The sequence below is a fragment of the Rhincodon typus genome, chromosome 22 (genome assembly GCF_021869965.1).
Source record: "Rhincodon typus isolate 14 chromosome 22, sRhiTyp1.1, whole genome shotgun sequence".
NCBI classification, from domain to species: Eukaryota; Metazoa; Chordata; class Chondrichthyes; order Orectolobiformes; family Rhincodontidae; genus Rhincodon; species Rhincodon typus.
Window position 1 is genome coordinate 35,717,087 of NC_063353.1, and position 19,379 is coordinate 35,736,465.

Consider the following 19,379-nt stretch of genomic DNA (forward strand, 5'->3'; position numbering starts at 1 on the left):
ATGCTGCTTGGCCTGCTGTGTTCATCCAGCCCTGCACCTTGTTGTCTCGGATTCTCCAGCATCTGCAGTTCCTACTATCTCTGCCTGTATGCAGTTTTGTCATAATTGCTGTTAAGAACCCTAGCATGGTTTGTATTGGGTACTGGCAGCCTTTAGGGCTATTACTATCGTTTGGAATAGTCATTGAGAAAGTAATGAGATTTGGTGTTTCCGCAGCAACAGAGACTGAGCTGCGAAGGCAAATATGAGACAGCTGAAGGTATTAGTCACTATCACATGACATTCCAACTGTTTTGAAATCCTTGACTAAGGGAAATACATTAACAACATTTTGAAGTTGATCCTTCAGCTAAATGTGTTTTAAACGTCGGTTGTTAAAAAAATTAAGTCTTTTTATAGTCTTTTCAAAACCCTGGATTTCAATAACCAGGGAAATGAATAAATTCAAAAATGGCACCCATTTTTGGTTCTCTTCTCGTTTTTTTTTTTTTTTTTTTTTTTGTCTTAAAAAAACACCTAAACTGCAATTGGGTGGTGGAAAATCAAGAGCCTGCAGTGGATTGTTGGTGATCACCAACTGAGATGCTGTAATATTTAATCAATCTGTGTGGACATGTTTTGACACACTGGGAATTGAACATGCAATTCTGGCATGGGTAGGGACACTGCCATTACTCCACAAGATCCCATTAGGAAATGTTGTGCAGTTGATTGTGTAAATGAACAAGAATTGTGTAATAAGTGAGTGTGTCAAACTCCCAGATCAAGATTAAGCTGCTGAGGATGTTTTATATTCCTTCCTTCCATTGCAGATTTTCCCTCGTGTTAGAGGACAGATGTTACTTTAATTACTATTGAAACTCTGAAAACTCAACTTGCTTAAGTCACTATTCCTTTTTGTTTTATTTCATTCCCTTAAAGTGAACAGCCTGAAATGACCTGTATTATGATTTTGTTGAGTTGGTGATTATGGAAGAGGTTTGCAGTTGGTGGACACTGGCATTTTTTTGTGCGATACAGTAAACTGATACGTTGTACACCAAATTGGCTGGCTGTACATTTGGAAATCGGCATAACTATAAAACTGGTTCTCCCAAAGGCAAATTCATTGAAGAGCACCTTGAGTTGTTTGACACTAGATGTTGAAACTAGTAAATCCTCTGAATCAGCGAAATCACAAATCATGAACTCTATCTATACATTTTTTTAAAAAAAAAAGTAAAAACAAAATTCAACATCTGTGGGCAAAACTTGAATGTCTGATTTTTAACCCCCTTTTTAACCTACCTTTTTCTTTTAAAAAGAACTCTGTGGCAAGTTTTATAATTCAAGGGAGCTCTTGGGAACAGAACCCTTGCGGATATGGAGGAATGACTGTGTATACTAATTTACAGTATAGAGGTTTTGATCAGCAAGTGTGTTGTGCCTTTGGGTACTGATTGTTTGTTTGTTTTTCAATATCAGTACCAAGTACAGGGACAATTTAGCAACTTTCAGGTACTTTCTGTGGAAGTTAATCATCAGTTGAGAGCATCTACACTTCCTTTTAACTTGCTTTTTATTTCTTATTTGTCTGGGAGATATAGGGATACTTGGCAAAACTCCATCTTGTAACACTAATTCTTGGTGCTTGTTTTAAAGATGGTAGTGCACGACCTCTTAAACCACTGAAGTTTGTGTGCTAGCTGTATTCCATTGGATTTTTGGGGAGGGAATTCTAGAATATTGACCCAGCCACAATGAAGGAACAATACAATAGCCCTATATTGGTTTGACATAGTATGGGGAGGTTGTGTTCCCATGTATCTGCTTTACTTGTCTTTCTAGGGACTGGAATTTGCAGATTTGGAAGGTGTTGTTGAAAGCATCTAGGCAGTTGCTGAGCTGCTACACACAATCCAATGTATGTTTAATGGTAGAGGAATTGAATGTTTGTTATTAACTGACAGCTGAAGCAGGCTACTTCCTCCTGGATGGTGTTGACTTTCTTTTGAAGCTGCATTTGGCTGTGCAAGTGGAGAGTTTTCCAGCATGATTTGGAACTGGCTTGGGAACTAGGGGTGAATTGCTGCAGAATTTCCACTGTGAGCCACTTGTGGACTCAGTACTTCTGTGGTTGGTCTAGTTGAATTTCTGGTTAATTGTAATCCCTAAGCCTAGATGTTCTGGTCTTTGGAGCATTTGGGCAAAAAAATTGCATTGTTACCTGAGGATGCAGTTTAAAACTGTACACTACAAACATTCCGATTTCTGACCTTTTTTTTTTACAATGGAAGGAAAGGCTTTAAAGCAGCTGAAGATGGTTAAGCCAAGGACACTACAGTGAGTAACTCTGCAATGATGTCTTGAGAATGAGATGTCCTGTCTTCCAATAACCATGACATAATTCCTCTTGCGTGAAGCATGATTCCAACGAGCAGAGCATTTTCCCTCTGATCTTCAATGCCTGCAGTTTTACTAGGCTCCATGATGCTGCACTAACTGCCGGTGATATCATTCCACCTCTGAATTCAGGTGTCTGTTTTGACATCTGGAATTGGTAGTCCTAGCAGAATCCAAATTGAACGAGTAAGTGCTACTTCATAGCACTGTTGCTAACACTTTCTTTCAAGTGACACATGATGAGACTGAAGCAGTACCATTTTTGGATTGGATTTCTCCGGTTTTATTTCAGTGGAGAGGTCATAACCAGCCATTTTTTTTTTTGTTCATTTTAATGTAGACGCTAATGTTGTAGCTGTGCTACAACAGTCTGACTTGGGACAGAGGTTTCAGTTCTACAGCTAGGATGTAGTTGAGGTCCACTGCAACCAGTCTGCTCAGCTGTCTCTTGCCTGTTGATATCAGGAAAGAATACTATTTTATGGGGGTTAGATGAGTGCCAGGAATCATTCAACTTTGTTGAAAATCACCTAAATATACAATTAAACTTTACAGCATGGCTCTCAGTCACCAAACAAGTCAAGTTGAAAATGCCTAACAAAACTTACAACTCAATTTTAAAGTGTTTGTTCACCCTTCTGAGTCTCTAATTTGGGAGTTGATTATGCAGAATGCTGTTGCAGACTTCTGTGATGTATAGGCAATACAACATTTATTAATTGCATTAACAGGAAGATTAGTTCCTTATCCCCACCCACACTCTCAAAGTGAGCAGTAAGCCATTCAGCCCTTGGCCTTCTCCATCTCTTTATGATCATGGTTGATCCTCCACCTCAAATATTCCTGCTTTCTCTCCATACCACTTGATGCCTTATGTATATCAGTATATCAATTTGTCCTGAATATCCTATGACCCAACCTCTGCTGCTTTACGTGGAAGTGAATGCCACAAGTTGACCATTTGAGTGAAGCAGTCCTGAAATTGTTCACCTTGAGACTGACTCCTTACCCAGGGGACTTCCCGGCATCTAGTCTTCATAGTCGCATTAGAATTGTTTTAATCGGATCCAATGTTTCTGTTCCCTGTACCTTGGCATTGACCTCATTAGCATTTGAGTGCTGATTTGGTATTTCTGTCCTCTTATCCCACTACCTGAACCCCACAATTGGTGAACAGGCCTTTTGCCTGGCCCCCTCATATCTGGAATTCCCTCCCAAACCTCTGCTCCTTCAGGTCTTTTCACCTGATTTAAGGCCCCACCCTCTGCAAAACCAGCCTCATTGACTAATAGCAACATTTATAAAAATGTTTCTTCTGTTAACCAACATACAGGACTTTCCTGATTTTAAAAATTCCCCACTATAAGATAGTTGCTTAACTGCATCAACTAAACATTGTATAATTAAGATACAATCACAGATTTCCTACTAACTTAATCAAACCCATGTCACGTTTTATACATTCCATTTTGAGGTGAAGTGAGAGTGACAGCCCTTGACTTCAAGTGTGACATCAGAGTGTAGTGTAAAGGAGCTCTAGCAAAACTGGAATCCGTAGGAATCAGGGGCAACTTCTGTCCTGGTTGGAGCCATACTTGGTATGTAGGAAGATGGTCATGATTGTTGGTCAGTGATCTTAGCCCCAGGGCATCTCTGGGAGTTCCTCAGGGTAGTGTCCTTGGCCCAACCATCTTCAGCTGCTTCATCAATGACCTTCCCTCCATCGTAATGTAGAAGTAGGGATGTTTGATTGCATGATGTTCAGTACCATTCATGACTTCTCAGATACTGAAGCAGTCCATGTTCAAATGCAACAAGACCTGAACAATATCCTGGTTTAGGCTGACAAGTATAAAGTAAAATGCACACCACACAAATGCCAGACTCTGACTATCACCAAATAAGAGACAATCCAACCACTCCCACTGTTATTGCTGGAAGGAAATTCACTGGACTTGCTACATAAACATTAGTTACAAGAGCAGGTCAGAGTCTTGGAATACTGCAGTGAGTGGCTCACCTCCTTACTCCCCAAAGCCTGTCCATTACCCAACAAGACACAAGTCAGGAGTGTATTGGAACACTCCTCACTTGCCAGGATGAGTGCGGCTCCAACAATAGTCAAGATGCTTGACACCATTAGGACGAAGCAAGCTGGTTTGATTGGCACTGCATCCACTCCCTCTCTCCAACGCTCAGTGAATGTTGCTGCAACTATCTACAATATGCACTGCAGAAATTCACCAAAGATCCTCCGACAGCACCTTCCAAATCCATGACCACTCCTGTCTAGAAGAATATGGCAGTGGATACATGAGAACACCATCAAGTTCCCCTCCAAGCCACTCCCCAACATGACTTGGAAATATATTGCAGTTCCTTCACGGTGCTAGGTCAAAATCCTGGAATACCCACCCTAAATGGCATTGTGGGTCAACCCACAGCAGGTGGACTGCAATGGTTCAAGACAGCAGCTCACTACCACCTTCTCAAGGGCAGTAGGAACAAACAATATATGCTGGCCAGCCAGTGACCCCCACACCTCTCAAATGAAATTTTAAAAAACCATTCCAGTGAGTGCATTGTCTTGTCAAATCCTGATCTCCCTCCAGGCTTTAATGGTATTAATGAATCTCCTGCATCCCTTTTTAAAATGGTCTCTTTTTTCACCTAATTTTCTGAGCACCCAAAGCAAAACATCTTTTGGGACTCGTTGGACTTTAATTCTCCACGTACCTTGTTTCTTTGAATCCGGAATCTGTCCACAGCAGCACTCTGTTTGGTGGTTGACTTTTTTGGTTGGTCACTTTCCCTGAATCTGTCTGACTTGGAGTCTAAGTCTGCATCCTGTAAAGTTGTTGTCTTCTGTATGAGTGTCTGTTTTATTGACTTGGAGCCCTGTCACCATGGCAACTAGATGAAGTGGCTTGTTTCCAGACAGTTTTCATCAGTCAAGTTCTCTGCCCTGCCCCCTTTTTTTCATTAATAATTCGAATGAATCCAGATTAAATTGAGAGTTGACTGCTCAAGCTGGCTACTTAGCAAAATTAGTAATATGCCAGACCATTCTGTTCAGAAAAGTCCAGCAGTGCTGTCTGGGAGGTTTGGCTGCTTGCCACCATGTTAACGTTAGTGTTTACAGCAAACGTTGTGTGTTCTGACAGTGAGGGAATAGAATGTCACTAAGAAGCGCCCTTCAGTGGCCCAACATAGCAACCATTTGAATAAAGTAACTTTATCCAGACTTTGCAGGTTGCACGTTTTGAACTGATTATGGTGTGATAGACTCTGAAAATGTCGGTTCAGCTGATTTCAATCTGTCTCTTCTTTTTTGTAGTCTTAAGTGGAAATCAGTGTAGACTAGCACTACCAGTGAATGTGAAAGGTGCCCACTCCTTGTCCTCCTAGGTGGTAGATGTCATGGGTTTGGAAGGTGCTGCTGATCATTTTTCAATGAGTCACTACAGTGAATATCGTAGATGGTACACATTGATGCCACTCCGCATCACTGGAGGAAGTGAATGTCTAACATCAATGGGTGCAAATCAAACTGGGTGACACGGTGGCTCAGTGGTTAGCACTGCTGCCTCACAGCACCAGGGACCTGGGTTCAATTCCACTCTTGGGTGATTGTCTGTGTGGAGTTTGCACATTCTCTCCATGTCTGCGTGGGTTTCCTCCCACAGTCCAAAGATGTGCAGACTAGGTGGATCGGCCATGCTAAATTGCCCATAGTATCTGAGGATGAGTCTGGGTGGGATACGTTTAGGGTTGGTGTGGACTTGGGCCAAAGGGCCTGTTTCCATACTGTAGGGATTCTATGATAGAAGACTGGATTGCTCAGGCTCGCTTTATAAATATTGGTTTGCAGTAAGTGTAGCATGGTTAAGATTGAAACAAGACAACTTTACATGCACCAGTTTACCCTTCCTGCATTGTCTGGTGCCACCATACTGTAATACAGTATGGGAACAGACCCTTCAGTCCAACTCATCTGCGCTGACCAGACGTCCCAATCTGACCTGGTCACATTTTTTCCAGTGTTTGGTTTGTATCCCTCTTAAACCCTTCCTATTCATATGCCCATCCAAATGCTTTTAAATGTTGCAATTGTACGCACCTCCACCACTTCCTCTGACAGTTCGTTCCATACATGCACCACCCCCTGCATGGAAAAAGTTACCCCTCGGGTCCCTTTTAAATCTATCCTCTCTCACCTTAAACCTATGCCCTCTAGTTTTGGATTCCCCACCCTAGGGGAAAATACCTTGTCCATTTACTCTATCCATGCCCCTCATGATTTTATAAACCTCTACAAGGTCACCCCTCATTTCTCTCATGCACCAGAGAAAATAGCCCCAGCCAATTCAGCCTCTTCCTGCAGCTCAAACACCAGTCCTGGCAACGTTCTTGTAAATCTTTTCTATACCCTGCTAAGTTTAAAATCCTCACTGTAGAAAGGTGACCAGAATTGTATGTAGTATTCCAAAAGTGGCCTTGCCATTGTCCTGTACAGCTGCAATACAACATCTCAACACATACTCATGTTCTGACCAACGAAAGTACAAACACATCTAGCAATAGGTATTTCCCTGTTGGGGCAATGCTCCAAATTTATTGGCAAGGTCAGATATTCAGTACTCTGTATGTGGGAATCTATACTCGTTTTCTGCTCTTAAAAATGTTGTTTTCCTGAAACTTGTGAATGCAGCCTCTGACTGTCATGCATTCTGTTCAATGATATCCTAACCTCTTGAATATTCCCTCTGAATCTTTGTTTCAAGAATGTGGTTCCCCAGGGTCTACAGACACTCTAGCTGTAGTGTGGTATGGACAACTTTATATACTTGTTTACGTGAATTTTACTTGACAGCTATAAACCTGTTCATATGTGATTGAAGCAAGACTCTACAGCATAAACTGGAAATTTCATTGAATCTTATTGCTTCTTTTCCCAATAAGGACCAATGTACATATTAAACAGGATACTTGACAACTTTGTGTACCTGTGCATTTTTGTATAGAGATGAGGCTTAACAGTCTTTCCTCTGATGTATTTATGTCAGATTTGATGTCTAGTTAGCCTGCAAAACAATACTTTTCACTACCTTCACACGTGACAATAATAAATCAAATCTTCTGAGGATTAAATAACAATTGCTAAGCCAGTTCCTTTTTGCCTTTTGCTCATTTTTTTTACATTGCACAATTTAGGTTGTACTCAAAGCTAAATTTGTAGTGTTTTGTTCAGTCAAAACTCAATCATGAACAGCATACCTTTTTTCATTTGAGGCAATTTCATGTCTGTGTGAGTTCTACTTGAACCTATTAATCTGAACACTTGTGGCTATAAAGGTCAATGTAGAATAATTTGGTGTCAGCTTACTGCGGACTTTTCTTCTATTGATAGCTCAGTCTCCCTCCCAAAGTCTAAGGTCAGAAGCACCTCCCTGTTCTTTGAGCCTTTGGGACAGGCACTGGGGGCTACATCTGCAGACTGACATGATGGATACCCCTTCATTTACAGCACAATTATTCCCAGGTTAGTCCAGTAGCACTCAACAGCATTTTTTACCCCCACCACAATGAAATATCTAAGTCTTAACTGGAGCAAGATTTGGGTTTTGTTGCGTTTGGCTTTTCTCCATTGCATGGGGCTCCCACGTTCAGTCCTAATGAGAATCAATTGGTGTTTTTTTTTCTATTGGCTTAAGTTTGGCACTTCTTTCCAAAGTTGATCATTGGTCACAGTGACCTTGCCATATTATATTTGGGACTGTTCAGAATTTGTTCCTATCCAACTACTCCACGTCCTTTCTGGTTCCCTAACTTAGCCTTTTTTTTCTGCCTCAGGCCAGTAATAGCAGCAATTGACTCCTTTTGGTTGTCAGTAGTGGATTTGTGTTCCATCACAGACTAGTTGAATCAGCTCCCCAGGTTGTAGGAGCTACCACTAAAAGGAGATTAACTAAAATGGTGTTTCTAATGGTGGTTCAGGTAAGTGTTAAAATTCCCAGAGCAATTATCTGTGTGGGCATGTGATTATTTAAAATCACCTCTTTCCTCACTGTTTAGTATAACACTGATCATGAGCTTAATCCTTTGTGTAGTTATAAGGATGCTTGGAACAGTGTTGTAGTTATTTCCTATATATCAGTATTCATTTTTAAGAAGGTTCATGTTACTTACTTTCATCTCTGTACAACTGAATGATTTGATAAAATCGCATGCATCTGAACTGGTTTTAAAGTGGTACTTGCCTGCTTAAATGTTGGTTTTGCCATGCTTGCAACTGGAGATAACACCATGTGGTAAGTTTTCCTTTTTTAAAAGGGTTGACTATTTGCTGTTTTCCTGAACTTCTGTTTTGGTTTATTGCAGTGACCTGTTCAACACCAACACACAATCATTCATGTGAAGGAATAACATGTCCCCACTGCCTAATGACAACCACAAGAACTACACTACTGGCAGAAAATGAAGTTGAGGCACAGAAACTAGCCAACAATTACAAGGTGAGCAGAACATTTGTAGCATTTTTTTGTTCCAACATTGTTCTGTACATCTCAAGAAGGTTGAAGATGACTTTTGCATATTTGGAATCAAGCTGTAATGGCCAGATTCCATGGCAAACCTGGATGACCTGGGCAAAATCCATTAATGCAGGATCCTGAGGTTGAAGGGAGTCAAATGAGAAACCATGTTGGGTTTTTAAAATTGAGATGCTCGGAAAGAATGTTTTTAGCTCCTCAATTTGAGAATGATCGGCTCTGTGTTGGAGGAAAGAAGGTGTAGAACATTATATTTGGGAATGGCAATTGGGGTTGTTCTGTGTTTTGCTGTATCGTGGAACATCAATGTTTCCTTCTGTATTGAAGGGTAGGGGCAAGAGCTCATTGCATGAGGGCATGTTTAGTACACCTTGATAGTTACTTTGTAACAAACTCTTTCTTACCTTTTTTGTAGTTCGGATTCAAGAAGTGGAAGAGCCACGTGACGCAGAGACCCTTGGAAGACCGTTCTGCGATAGTGAAGGAACTGTATTCTGATCTAAATGTGATCAAACAATATTCCAGTAAGGCAATGCATGGAGTTTTTCATTACTTTTCCAAATGCAGCACAGAAGAAAAAGAATGCAAGTCAAAGCTGAACTATTCTGGACTGTTTCTCCACTTATTCTAGTGTATTTACCTCATTGATTTAAGCAGGCTTTACTGGAGTAGGGGAGTGTTGGGGATTCAGTTGGTTTGGCAAACCAATCAGGTTCATGAGGATCTTGTCCAAACAGAGGTTGAGTAGAAAGCCTCTAGTTAAGAATAAGATGATCATGTTGAAATGTCTAAATTCTTAGATTGTTGGGGTTGACATGGACAAGTTGTGTTCTCTTCTTCCCCCTCCCCCTTCTGCTTAGGGGAGTGGAGAACTAGGGGTCATTGGTCTTCAGTAAGATGACAGTCATTTAGCTATGAGTAGTTTTTACAGTAACTTGTGTTAAAACATAGTATATAAATTTTAAGATTCTTGAGTAGATTTGTAGCTCGGGTTGTGGATGCTATGGTTGGTTCGCTCGCTGAGCTGGTTTGTTAGATCACAGGCGTTTCATTACCCTGCTGGATAACATCGTCAGTGCAGCCTCTGAAGTGCTGTGGTATTTTCCCACCTGGTATTTAAACTCTGGGGTCTGTTGGAATTGGTTACCTAATTTCCGGTTTTAGTGGTGTGTATATGGAGGGTCTAGGTCTAATTCTAATTCCCGTGCTTGTCTGTTTGGCCTGAACCTAGCCTTGGTTCGCCACCAAGAAGGCCATCAATAAACACAGAATTAGATCCTGTATATACACACCACTGCGAAGAAAAACTGGAAATGAGGTAACCATTCCAACAGATCCCAGAGTTTAAATACCAGGTGGGAAAACACAACAGCACTTATCAGAGGCTGCACTGATATTAACCAGCAGGCTAATGAAACGTCTGCAAAGTAACAAACCAGCTTGGTGAGCAAACCAATCACAGCATAAAAAGTTTCAAAGCACTTTGCAAGAGCTTAGTACATAAAATATATTTACTTGCCAGCCCCAAGCTGGGAGCATGGGCTGAGTATTGCTGACAGCACACTAAACAAGCTGTCTTTTGAGCTGCAAAGGTGCTGATTCCTTCTACCACCATGTTTGGGGCCAGGGAATGCTGTCTTGAAAGTATTATATAAGCAGATCCTCACTTTATCTAAAGCCATTGTGACAACCCTTGTTTTCTTTTTAAAATGTTGCTGCAGTACCTGATGTGACCTCCCTACCTCCAGCCTTTCAATTGTGCTGGTTTGTTTTGTACAACTGATTTGTGCAATTGACTGAACAAACATTGGCCTGATGCTGGAATGTGTGTGCTTGAATTTTGTGTTCATATTGCCCTGCATTGCAGTGATTGTGGAATGCACCCAAAACCACCTTATCACGTATTTGTGGCCCACTGTCGCTCATCAGAATTTCTTTCTTTCTTTCAGGATCCTTGTTTACTTTTGGCAACCTGTTGTATGTGCTGTTGTTTGGTTGGTGGGTTGCCCTGCTGTACCTTATAATTGCTGTATTTATGTTCGTTACAGTTGTGGGCATACCTTATGGTAAGTTCTATTTGGATGGTTGAACTTCCTGTGGGAATAGAGTTTAAATTCCACTCCTGATTCTGTTTGGGGTACTGTGATACAAGGTAACAATCTAATGCATACTGTATTGACCAAGAGCTTGGTTTGCAACGTGGAGTCATACCAACAAAGTGGATTCAATTCCTGCACCAGCTGAGGTTATCATGAAGGACTCTTTCTCAACCTCTCACCTGGCCTGAGGTGTGGTGACCTTCAGGTTAAACCACCTCCAGTGGAGAAAGGATCCTTGTGCTCTTGTAGAGCTATGGAAATTTTATTGCCTTGACCCAGTGGTATTGTTCTTGTTCACCTCCTCCTAATGCTGTATATTCTGGTGGAAATGGAAGTTTGTTTATTCTTCAGTATATTCAAGATAGCTACGTAAATACCAGAATTTTTTTCAAGACAAAGTATCCTTTGAAACATCTGTGGTGTATAATTGATGAATCAAGTAACAGTAAGGAGTTGTATGGCACCTACCCTTTCTGTAATTGGGCTGTTGCTATTCCATGTAACATCAATATAGGAGCACTAGTCAGCTCACATGAGGTGATGGGAAGGGGGTAGGGTGTGATCTCTATTATGATAGGTTAAAAAAATTTGTACTCCAAGTCTGAGAGGTTTAACTTTAATCAGCATTTGCCTATAAAGTACATGAAGCAGTGAAAGTCAATTGTATGGAATTCTGCTAGTAAATCCAGCTGGAGTGGTCTCCGGTACAAGACTAAATGGAGATTTAAATGTTTTTGTACTCTACAGTTGCTGTGCATTTTTAAATTTGATTCCTTTTATAGTAACTTTACAATAAGGGCAATTTCCTTTGGTTGATGGTACTCATTTTTTGTACCAATACTCAGGAAGTATAAATTGCACCAGTTCTGTTTTAAATTTGTCTTGATCTACAGTTTCACAAATCCTTTTGGCTTGCCGTTTGTTTAAAGATGGTCTGTTATTTTGGAAGGTTTTTTTTCTCTGTTCCTCACGTAATGACAGAATGGGGTAAGCACTTGGCATATCTGTTCTTTTCTTTCCTGCAGCTGGCTGGTAATTTGTGGGATCATAGAATGATTCCTAACATAGGCCATTTGCTCTGTACTGTCAACTCACCTAGTCCTTCTGTCTGTTTCTTGGCATTGCAATTCTTTTCAGATTAATGCTCAGTTCTGTTTGAAAATAGCAAGTGAATTTGTCTCTACCACACACGAGGCAATGCATTCCAGATCCTAATCACATGTTATTTTTAAGCAATGCCATCAATGTTAGGATATAAAATAGTCACTTAATATTCTAGCTCCCTTCTCATTAAAACATGAATGATGTCTGGCCCATTCTGTTCTGATTTAGGAATACTATACTCCCAATGGCCTTTTCAGAGAGTTAATCCCATATTATCAGTAATGACCTATGGAGGATCTGTTTCCTTTTATTCTGCTCTTGACTTTTTATTTCACTGCTGCCCACTGATGGCACTCATTTCACAGAATCCCTACATTGTGGAAACAGGCCCTTTGGCCTAACAAGTCTACACCGACCCTTAGAGCAGCCCACATAAGCTACACATCCCTGAACACTACGGACAATTTAGCATGGCCAATCCACCTAACCTGCACATCTTTGGACAGTGGGAAGAAACTGGAGTACCTGGAGGAAACCCACGCAGACACTGGGGGGAATGTGCAAACTTCACACAGATAGTTGCCTGAGGGTAGAATTGAACCCGGATCCCTGGTGCTGTGAGGCAGCAGTGCTAACCACCGTGCCACCCCATTTCTGCTAGGTTTTCCTTGGAAACATGTTGCAATTCAATTATCACAATTAATCTGTACTTTTGACTTCATTTGTCGACCTTTTGATTTTTGTCAGGCAAATGTGACCAATCCTTTTTTGTTTGGAAAAGTCTAACTCTCCTCTCATATGTAGCCACTCTTTTCTCCCCTGAGGGAGAAAAGAATTCCAAATCTTCCAGAACCCATTAGGCAAAACAAAATTCCTTTTTTTTTTTAAAAGAAATAGCTTGGATTATATTCCCAATCGCAGTTAGTTATATCTCAACCCATTCGAAGAGCATTGTATGTGGTTATTCCCTTTTATCTAAGTTAGAAGATTTAACCCTTCTTCTGTCTGCAGCTCTGTTTAGTGGTGTGTTTTTTTTTAAATGGAGCAAAAAGGTTTTGTTCCTTTTTGAGTCCCCTGGGGACTCTAATGTTTAGTGGTTCCTTTTTTCTTTTTGTTTTAAATGTTTACTGCTTCTTCTATTCCTATTATGGTGTTATGCTCCTCAATCAGCTGCTCCTCTTTCATGGGTTTTCCCCTAGAATTCTTTGACCTAATTTTTAATCCATAATTGAATGTGACTTGAACTTTGTTCTACTATATCTCCCTTGTTGTAAATTGGATGTCAGTCACTCGGAAATAATACATGCACCCTCTGGCCTCCTAACTGACTTGATAGGACCTGTTGTACTATCTTCAGGTTTTAATTCAATCATGTTTAGCCTTGTTTGCAGCTAAGTATGCTTGATCAAAAGACATGCAGATAAGTGTTGTTTGGACCTTGCTATATGAAAGGGAAAACTTATTTTTCCTTCCTTACTCCAACTCTTGGTAACTTCAACCTTGATTTTGTAGTTTTTGTCTAACTCCCTACCCAAAAATCCAATTCCTCTTTTCTTGAAAACCAAAAGAACTGCAGCTGCTGTAAATCAGGAAATGCAGGAAAAGTTCAGCAGATCTGGCAGTATCTGTGTGGAGAAAGCAGGGTTAACATTTTGGGTCGAGGGACCCTTCTGAACTGCCAAGCTTTTCCAGCAATTTCTGTTCTTGCTCCTGTTGGAATTGTTGGCTTCTCAATATCAGTTTTAAATTGGCAAAGGGAAACTTTTTTTTGTTTTTTTTTTTTTTTTTTTTTTTACATTCTTGTTCTCAGAGATTAGAGTTTCACTTGTTTTGTTGTTTATCCTCATTCTGTGGATGTTTTTACTCCCTCTTTGGAGGGAAGGGAAAGACGGAACATTAAATTTAAAGTTTTATTTTAAAATGAAGGTCTCCTCATTTCTTTTGACAGGGAAGCTGTGCTGCAGTCTTGCTGGTTATTACTTCTGGCCATTTGGGAAGGTGATTCAAAAAGTAAGTGCAGTAACTATTGCCCTATGACTATGGTGTAAGCACATTGGTGAATACTTGCTTACAACATTCAAAACTTGAAAGCTGTAAGATTGGTTTCAGAGTGTAGTAGCTGATTTTTGAGAAGGTCCTTTTTTCACCAGAATGTAATGAGTTGATTCTTAAAGGCATGTGGTTCAGGTGTTAGGTTCATTGTTTTTGACCTCAAATCATGATGACGATGACGATGACAATGCATTTTATTCTAAATTTCACATTGGCTCTCTTCTAAGTCTAGAATGTAGGTACTAGATACCAGTAGATTTCTACCTGGTTGTACACTCCACTCACTGACTCGATGAAACCCGAATGGTTGAATGGCAGTCCTGAGCTAGCCCAAGGCTGCTATAGCCACTTGTAGGTGACGTCTGCTTCTTGAGAGAGAGAGAGATTAACCTGTTGCTGGATGCAGAATATTCTCAGCACCATCTGTAGTGTGACCACCAGGCTACCAACTGGTGTATTTTTATTCCCATACATGCTAGCTGTTCTATAATCTCCTCAACTTCACAATGTAAAATTAACAATATCCTTTATTGACTATAATTGTAGTAATGAATAAACCATGGTTTGCTGTCACTCTAGTAAAATAAATATATTTCAGTGCTGTATGAAACTTAAGACTGACAACATTTCTAATTCTGTAGAAATAAGTTTTTAGAGTTCAAACAGTAATGCACCAACAGATGCAAGGAACCACTTCTAGCATAATGAATTGCCTTTCACCTTTTCTAGATGTGGGCTGCAGGTTTAACTTCTTCTTGGCATGTTTTGGTACCTTTTTTAAATTGAACTAAACTAAATTTGACGAGCCTAGTTAAGCAATCCTTCTTCCTTTTAAACTCTTGGAACATTGAAGCACACAACTAAGGATTCTCTATTTAGATTTCAAGGCTAAATGAGATTGTAATTTGAAAGCACAAAGATGCCTCTTGCAAACTGAATTTATCCATACAAAATATGCCAGCTGTAAGCTGAATACTCATTCTTTGACTTTCATTTTCAGCACATTTTTCAAAAAATTACATTAAGTGACTGTAACAAATACACAGTGAAAAAGACAATCGAATTAGCACAGGGAGATCCAGAAAAAGGACCAGTGAATATTAAACTTCAGTGGTGAGACTAATCAACAACATGGACTTGTACTGCAGTTCAATGCAAGTTGGCAGGCATTGTAAAATTTCACAGTACATAGGTCAAAGTATAAATTAACAACCGTGCAAAACTAACATTTTATAAGACTTGCATGTGTTGGAGGGGGTGAACTGATGATTCACATCCATATTTGTTGCTATCTACACAAAGATTTGAATAACTTTTTATACAGCCAGGATATAAAGCATCAAATGTCAGTGAGTTGAAACCAAATATTGCATCAAAAACTACTTTTTCAAAATCCTATCAAGATTTCTTGAACAGTGGGAAAGTATTGGCTACTGTGCTGTTGTCTTTGCAGGTTGGAATAGTACCAGAGCTTTAGGACAATGAATTTCTTATCCTTGAACTTTGTTCTTTTGCACCTGTAGCTCTTAATTTCTTAGATGGTATCCATAATTTCTCAAAATAGTGAGTTCTTGTGGCATAAACAATACATGATCAGAAGTCACATGTGACTTCTGGCCTTGTCTGCCCCAGTCCAACACCGGCACCTCCACATGAGCAATATGTTGTAGATACTAGCAAACAATAAATGAAGGCTATGATACTATCAGAAGTTCTCTGCTTTGAATTTTTGTGTATCTATTGCACTTTTGTTTAAGTATAGTACCTAAATGATTTCTGAATATACTGTGTCTTTCCAGCCGTACTTGTATCCCAGGAAAAGCAGTGTTCGACTTTATGGTGAGGAAGTTCCTGAAGCGACTGCAGTGGAGACAACCAGCCTTCTTGGTGTTACAGAAAGGATTGGTGATGCTTCGTTACACACTACCTCTACCTCTACCTCTGCCTCTACCTCTACTGAAGTCAAGTACTGGGTACGTTAGAGATAGTAGGAACTCCAGCATCTGGAGAATCTGAGATAACAAGGTGTAGAGCTGGATGAACACAGCAGGCCAAGCAGCATCAGGGGAGCAGGAAAGCTGACGTTTCGGGTCTAGACCCTTCTTCAGAAAACTAGCTGTTTACAAATTCCTTAGCTTTTTCAAGACAAGAGAACTGTCAATTTCTTTTTTTAATTACACTCTGGGGAGGATGTTGCTGTAAGGGGTAAGTGCTAATTCAACATAGAAAATGTAGAAATGAAATAATGGAAGAAGAGAAGGTCAAGTCGTACAAGATACTTGAATCCTAAAGGTGGGCTGTTAGGATTGGACACCGATCTGGTACTTCAAGCAGGTACTTCATTCTTGACAGTTGAGGAAAGCTGGGCTATGTTTGACTTTCCAAAGAAGTACATTTCAGCCTGTTGTGTTTTGGAACGTTGATAAGCTGAAGGACAGTCAGTTGCATCATGAGGTTTGGAGAAATTCTGCGTTTTAGCAACTGCAGGGACTTCATATCTCTAATACTACATTCTCTGTCTGAATGATCAATGATTTGTGCTTGCTTGTTTACAAGGCAGACTGCTTGCTGCTCTCTCCTAAATGAGCACTTTGTGTTGCTTGATATTCCTGTGTTGATGGTTTTTGTTAACAGCAGCTGTCATTCCATCTGCATCCTTAACATGTTTGAAACCTGGCTCAGCTGATGCCACAGAACAAGCGGTGTTCAAATCTCTGGATGCGTGTTACTGTAATTATCACTCAAATGATAATGTGCTTCCTATGTTACTATATGATAACATTGTGTTAGATTTGCAGAATATTTGTTTTAGTGACTCTGAAGACTTCCCTTTGCTAAGTGATGATGCTTCAGATGTCATCCAGAGTGAAATTTAAATAGGTGGCCTTGGTCAGTAATTGAAACATAGTGGCATTTGGAGTAACTAATCCCACTGCTCTTTTTTGTTTTCATCTCCTGTTGATTTTAAAGTACAAGTCTGATTTTTGAGCTTTCCTTGTGTGGTACTTTTTTTTTTCTCATGTCAAAACTTCTTGTTCAAATTAGCAGATCTTTCTGAAATTGGCTTTGAGAATTACATTGGGCACCAACCTGAAATACTTGCACTTTCACTGAGAATAATTAGAACCCTTCAAGGTATGCATTCCTGGAGGAGAAGTTAGTGAATCAAACATCAACGCAAAATACTGTGGGTACTGAATACCTAAAGTAAAAACAAGAAATCGGAAATAGTCAATTTGACAAAAGGGCAGTGACATGAAATGTTAACTTCAAGGATGCTGCTCAACTACTGGATGTTTACAAGATCCTGAGTTGTAGTTTTTTTTTTTTTTTTTTTGGATCCAGTGTTTCCACTTGAGAATTAATTTTTGAGAATTAACTTGTTTCAATCTACTTTCCAGCATCGTCCTAGCACCTATGTGTGGTTTCTCCTGGGGTATCCACCTCTTGTGCTTGCTCATGGTCTGGCTTCCTTCATTGCCTGGATCTTGGTTATCACCATTCCGGTAGCCAAGCTAAATGGCAGAGCTATTGCTGTTATTCTACTCATCCCTCCTGAGCAGCTGCAGATCAGACAGCAGAAGAGGGTAAGGAATATTCTAGTAATGTGTGGTTTGTCCTGTTGAGTTGCATATGAATTTCAAACTGCAATTTGGAAGAGACTGTTGGATGCACTCTTACACTTTGCCATACTGAAGGATTTTTTTAAACCACCTGTTGGTATCCACAATGGGCTAAGTGTGGGGAAAACTTACTTTTTGGTTTTTTTTTTTCAAATTAATAGTTCATTCCATGTGCTACTTTTGGCTGTGAATGACATTTTATGGTGTGCATCTTCTCTTTGCGAAGAGTAAACACTTCAATGTCACTGTAAATCTTCCATTTTATGGAGAAGGCAGTTAAGGTATAACTGGGGCTAAAGTAGTCCTTTGGCTATAAAGAGTAACAGTTAAACCATACCTGGAGTATTGAGAACAGTTCTGGGCACCACACTAGGAAGGGATATACTAGCCTTAAGAATGCTGTATCGAAAAATGCATTGTAATTGTACTGAAAGGGTTAATTGAGGGGAAAGTACACAAACTATGATTTTTGTTCTGTCACTTCAAAAGGTTAAAAGGTGATTGGATTGGAGTTTGAAACTTGAGGGAAACAGATTGGATAGATGCAGAGAAACTATTGTCTTGAGGGAGTGTAAAACTAGATTAAAGTCTAAAAGTTAGAATTGGACTTTTTTCAATTTGTGTTCAAAGGATTGTGTAGATTTTGGAACACTCTTGTGATGCTAGGTCAGTTTAGTTTTAAAGCTGGAGTTGATTAGTTTTTTATTCAATTGTATTAAGGGATATAGGGAAAAGATACCTATATAAAATTAGGTCATGGATTATTTCTGACCCCATTAACTACAGATTTTGGGATGCATGCCTTGCTACTATCCCTAGGTTAGTCATCTGCTGCTAGCTTTGTGACATGGTTAATTTCATTGTAATCTAACATTGTGGTATTATTGTTCAGTGTGTTACCAAGCTGCCTGTTTAACCAGATACGGCACAGGATTTGCAAATGCCAGAGTCGGTTTTGTACATTTATTTGTGAACTTGAGCCTTGCAGAAACCACCCAGGATTTCCACTGATCCTGACAATCTTTTTGAGCTGTTGATGAGATTCTAGTGCTGCATGAGAATCTTGTTTTTGCATGAATCTATCCAGTGGTTGTACCAATTGTATATGTAACCCCCTTTCCATGCCTGTACCATAGCAGAAATGATATGTAACTGGCTGGAACTGTTAGATTTGAGAAATGACTGTCTGACATTGATAAAACTTCAACTCTTCCATCAAGATTCTTTTTTCAAAAGTTGGATATAGTTTTCTGTAAAATTAGACATTTTAAAAGCAGAATGCATGGAAACATTACATTTGCCCAAGAAATAGGGCTTGCATTTCATAAAATCTTAATGTCTTACATAAGAATTTATGCAAACTAATTTTGCTGCTTCTGCCTCCAACCTTGCCCCCAGACTGAAGTTCCACTGGATGGAGAAGTGGTCCTCTGTTGTTACCATGCTATGAATTTCTACTATTACAAATATACTGTGGTTGGCATTAATGTATTTGCTGTGAGTATCCTTTGGTTCAGTGCTGGCAATTATGACTAAAAAATAGCAGGCAGAGTTGTTATTGCCTCTTG

General features: G+C 39.8%; 1 protein-coding gene across 1 annotated transcript in view; it reads left to right on the forward strand.

Moving 5' to 3' along the window:
- The window catches only part of cax1 (cation/H+ exchanger protein 1), a 48,436-nt gene that overhangs the window by 6,443 nt on the left and 22,614 nt on the right, over positions 1-19,379 (forward strand). Inside the window, exons 2-8 of the mRNA XM_048610073.1 lie at positions 8,764-8,897; positions 9,349-9,457; positions 10,883-10,999; positions 14,085-14,146; positions 15,988-16,161; positions 17,590-17,775; positions 19,210-19,312. Of these exons, the coding sequence (XP_048466030.1) occupies positions 8,764-8,897; positions 9,349-9,457; positions 10,883-10,999; positions 14,085-14,146; positions 15,988-16,161; positions 17,590-17,775; positions 19,210-19,312 (885 nt within the window). The remainder of the gene's footprint in view (positions 1-8,763; positions 8,898-9,348; positions 9,458-10,882; positions 11,000-14,084; positions 14,147-15,987; positions 16,162-17,589; positions 17,776-19,209; positions 19,313-19,379) is intronic.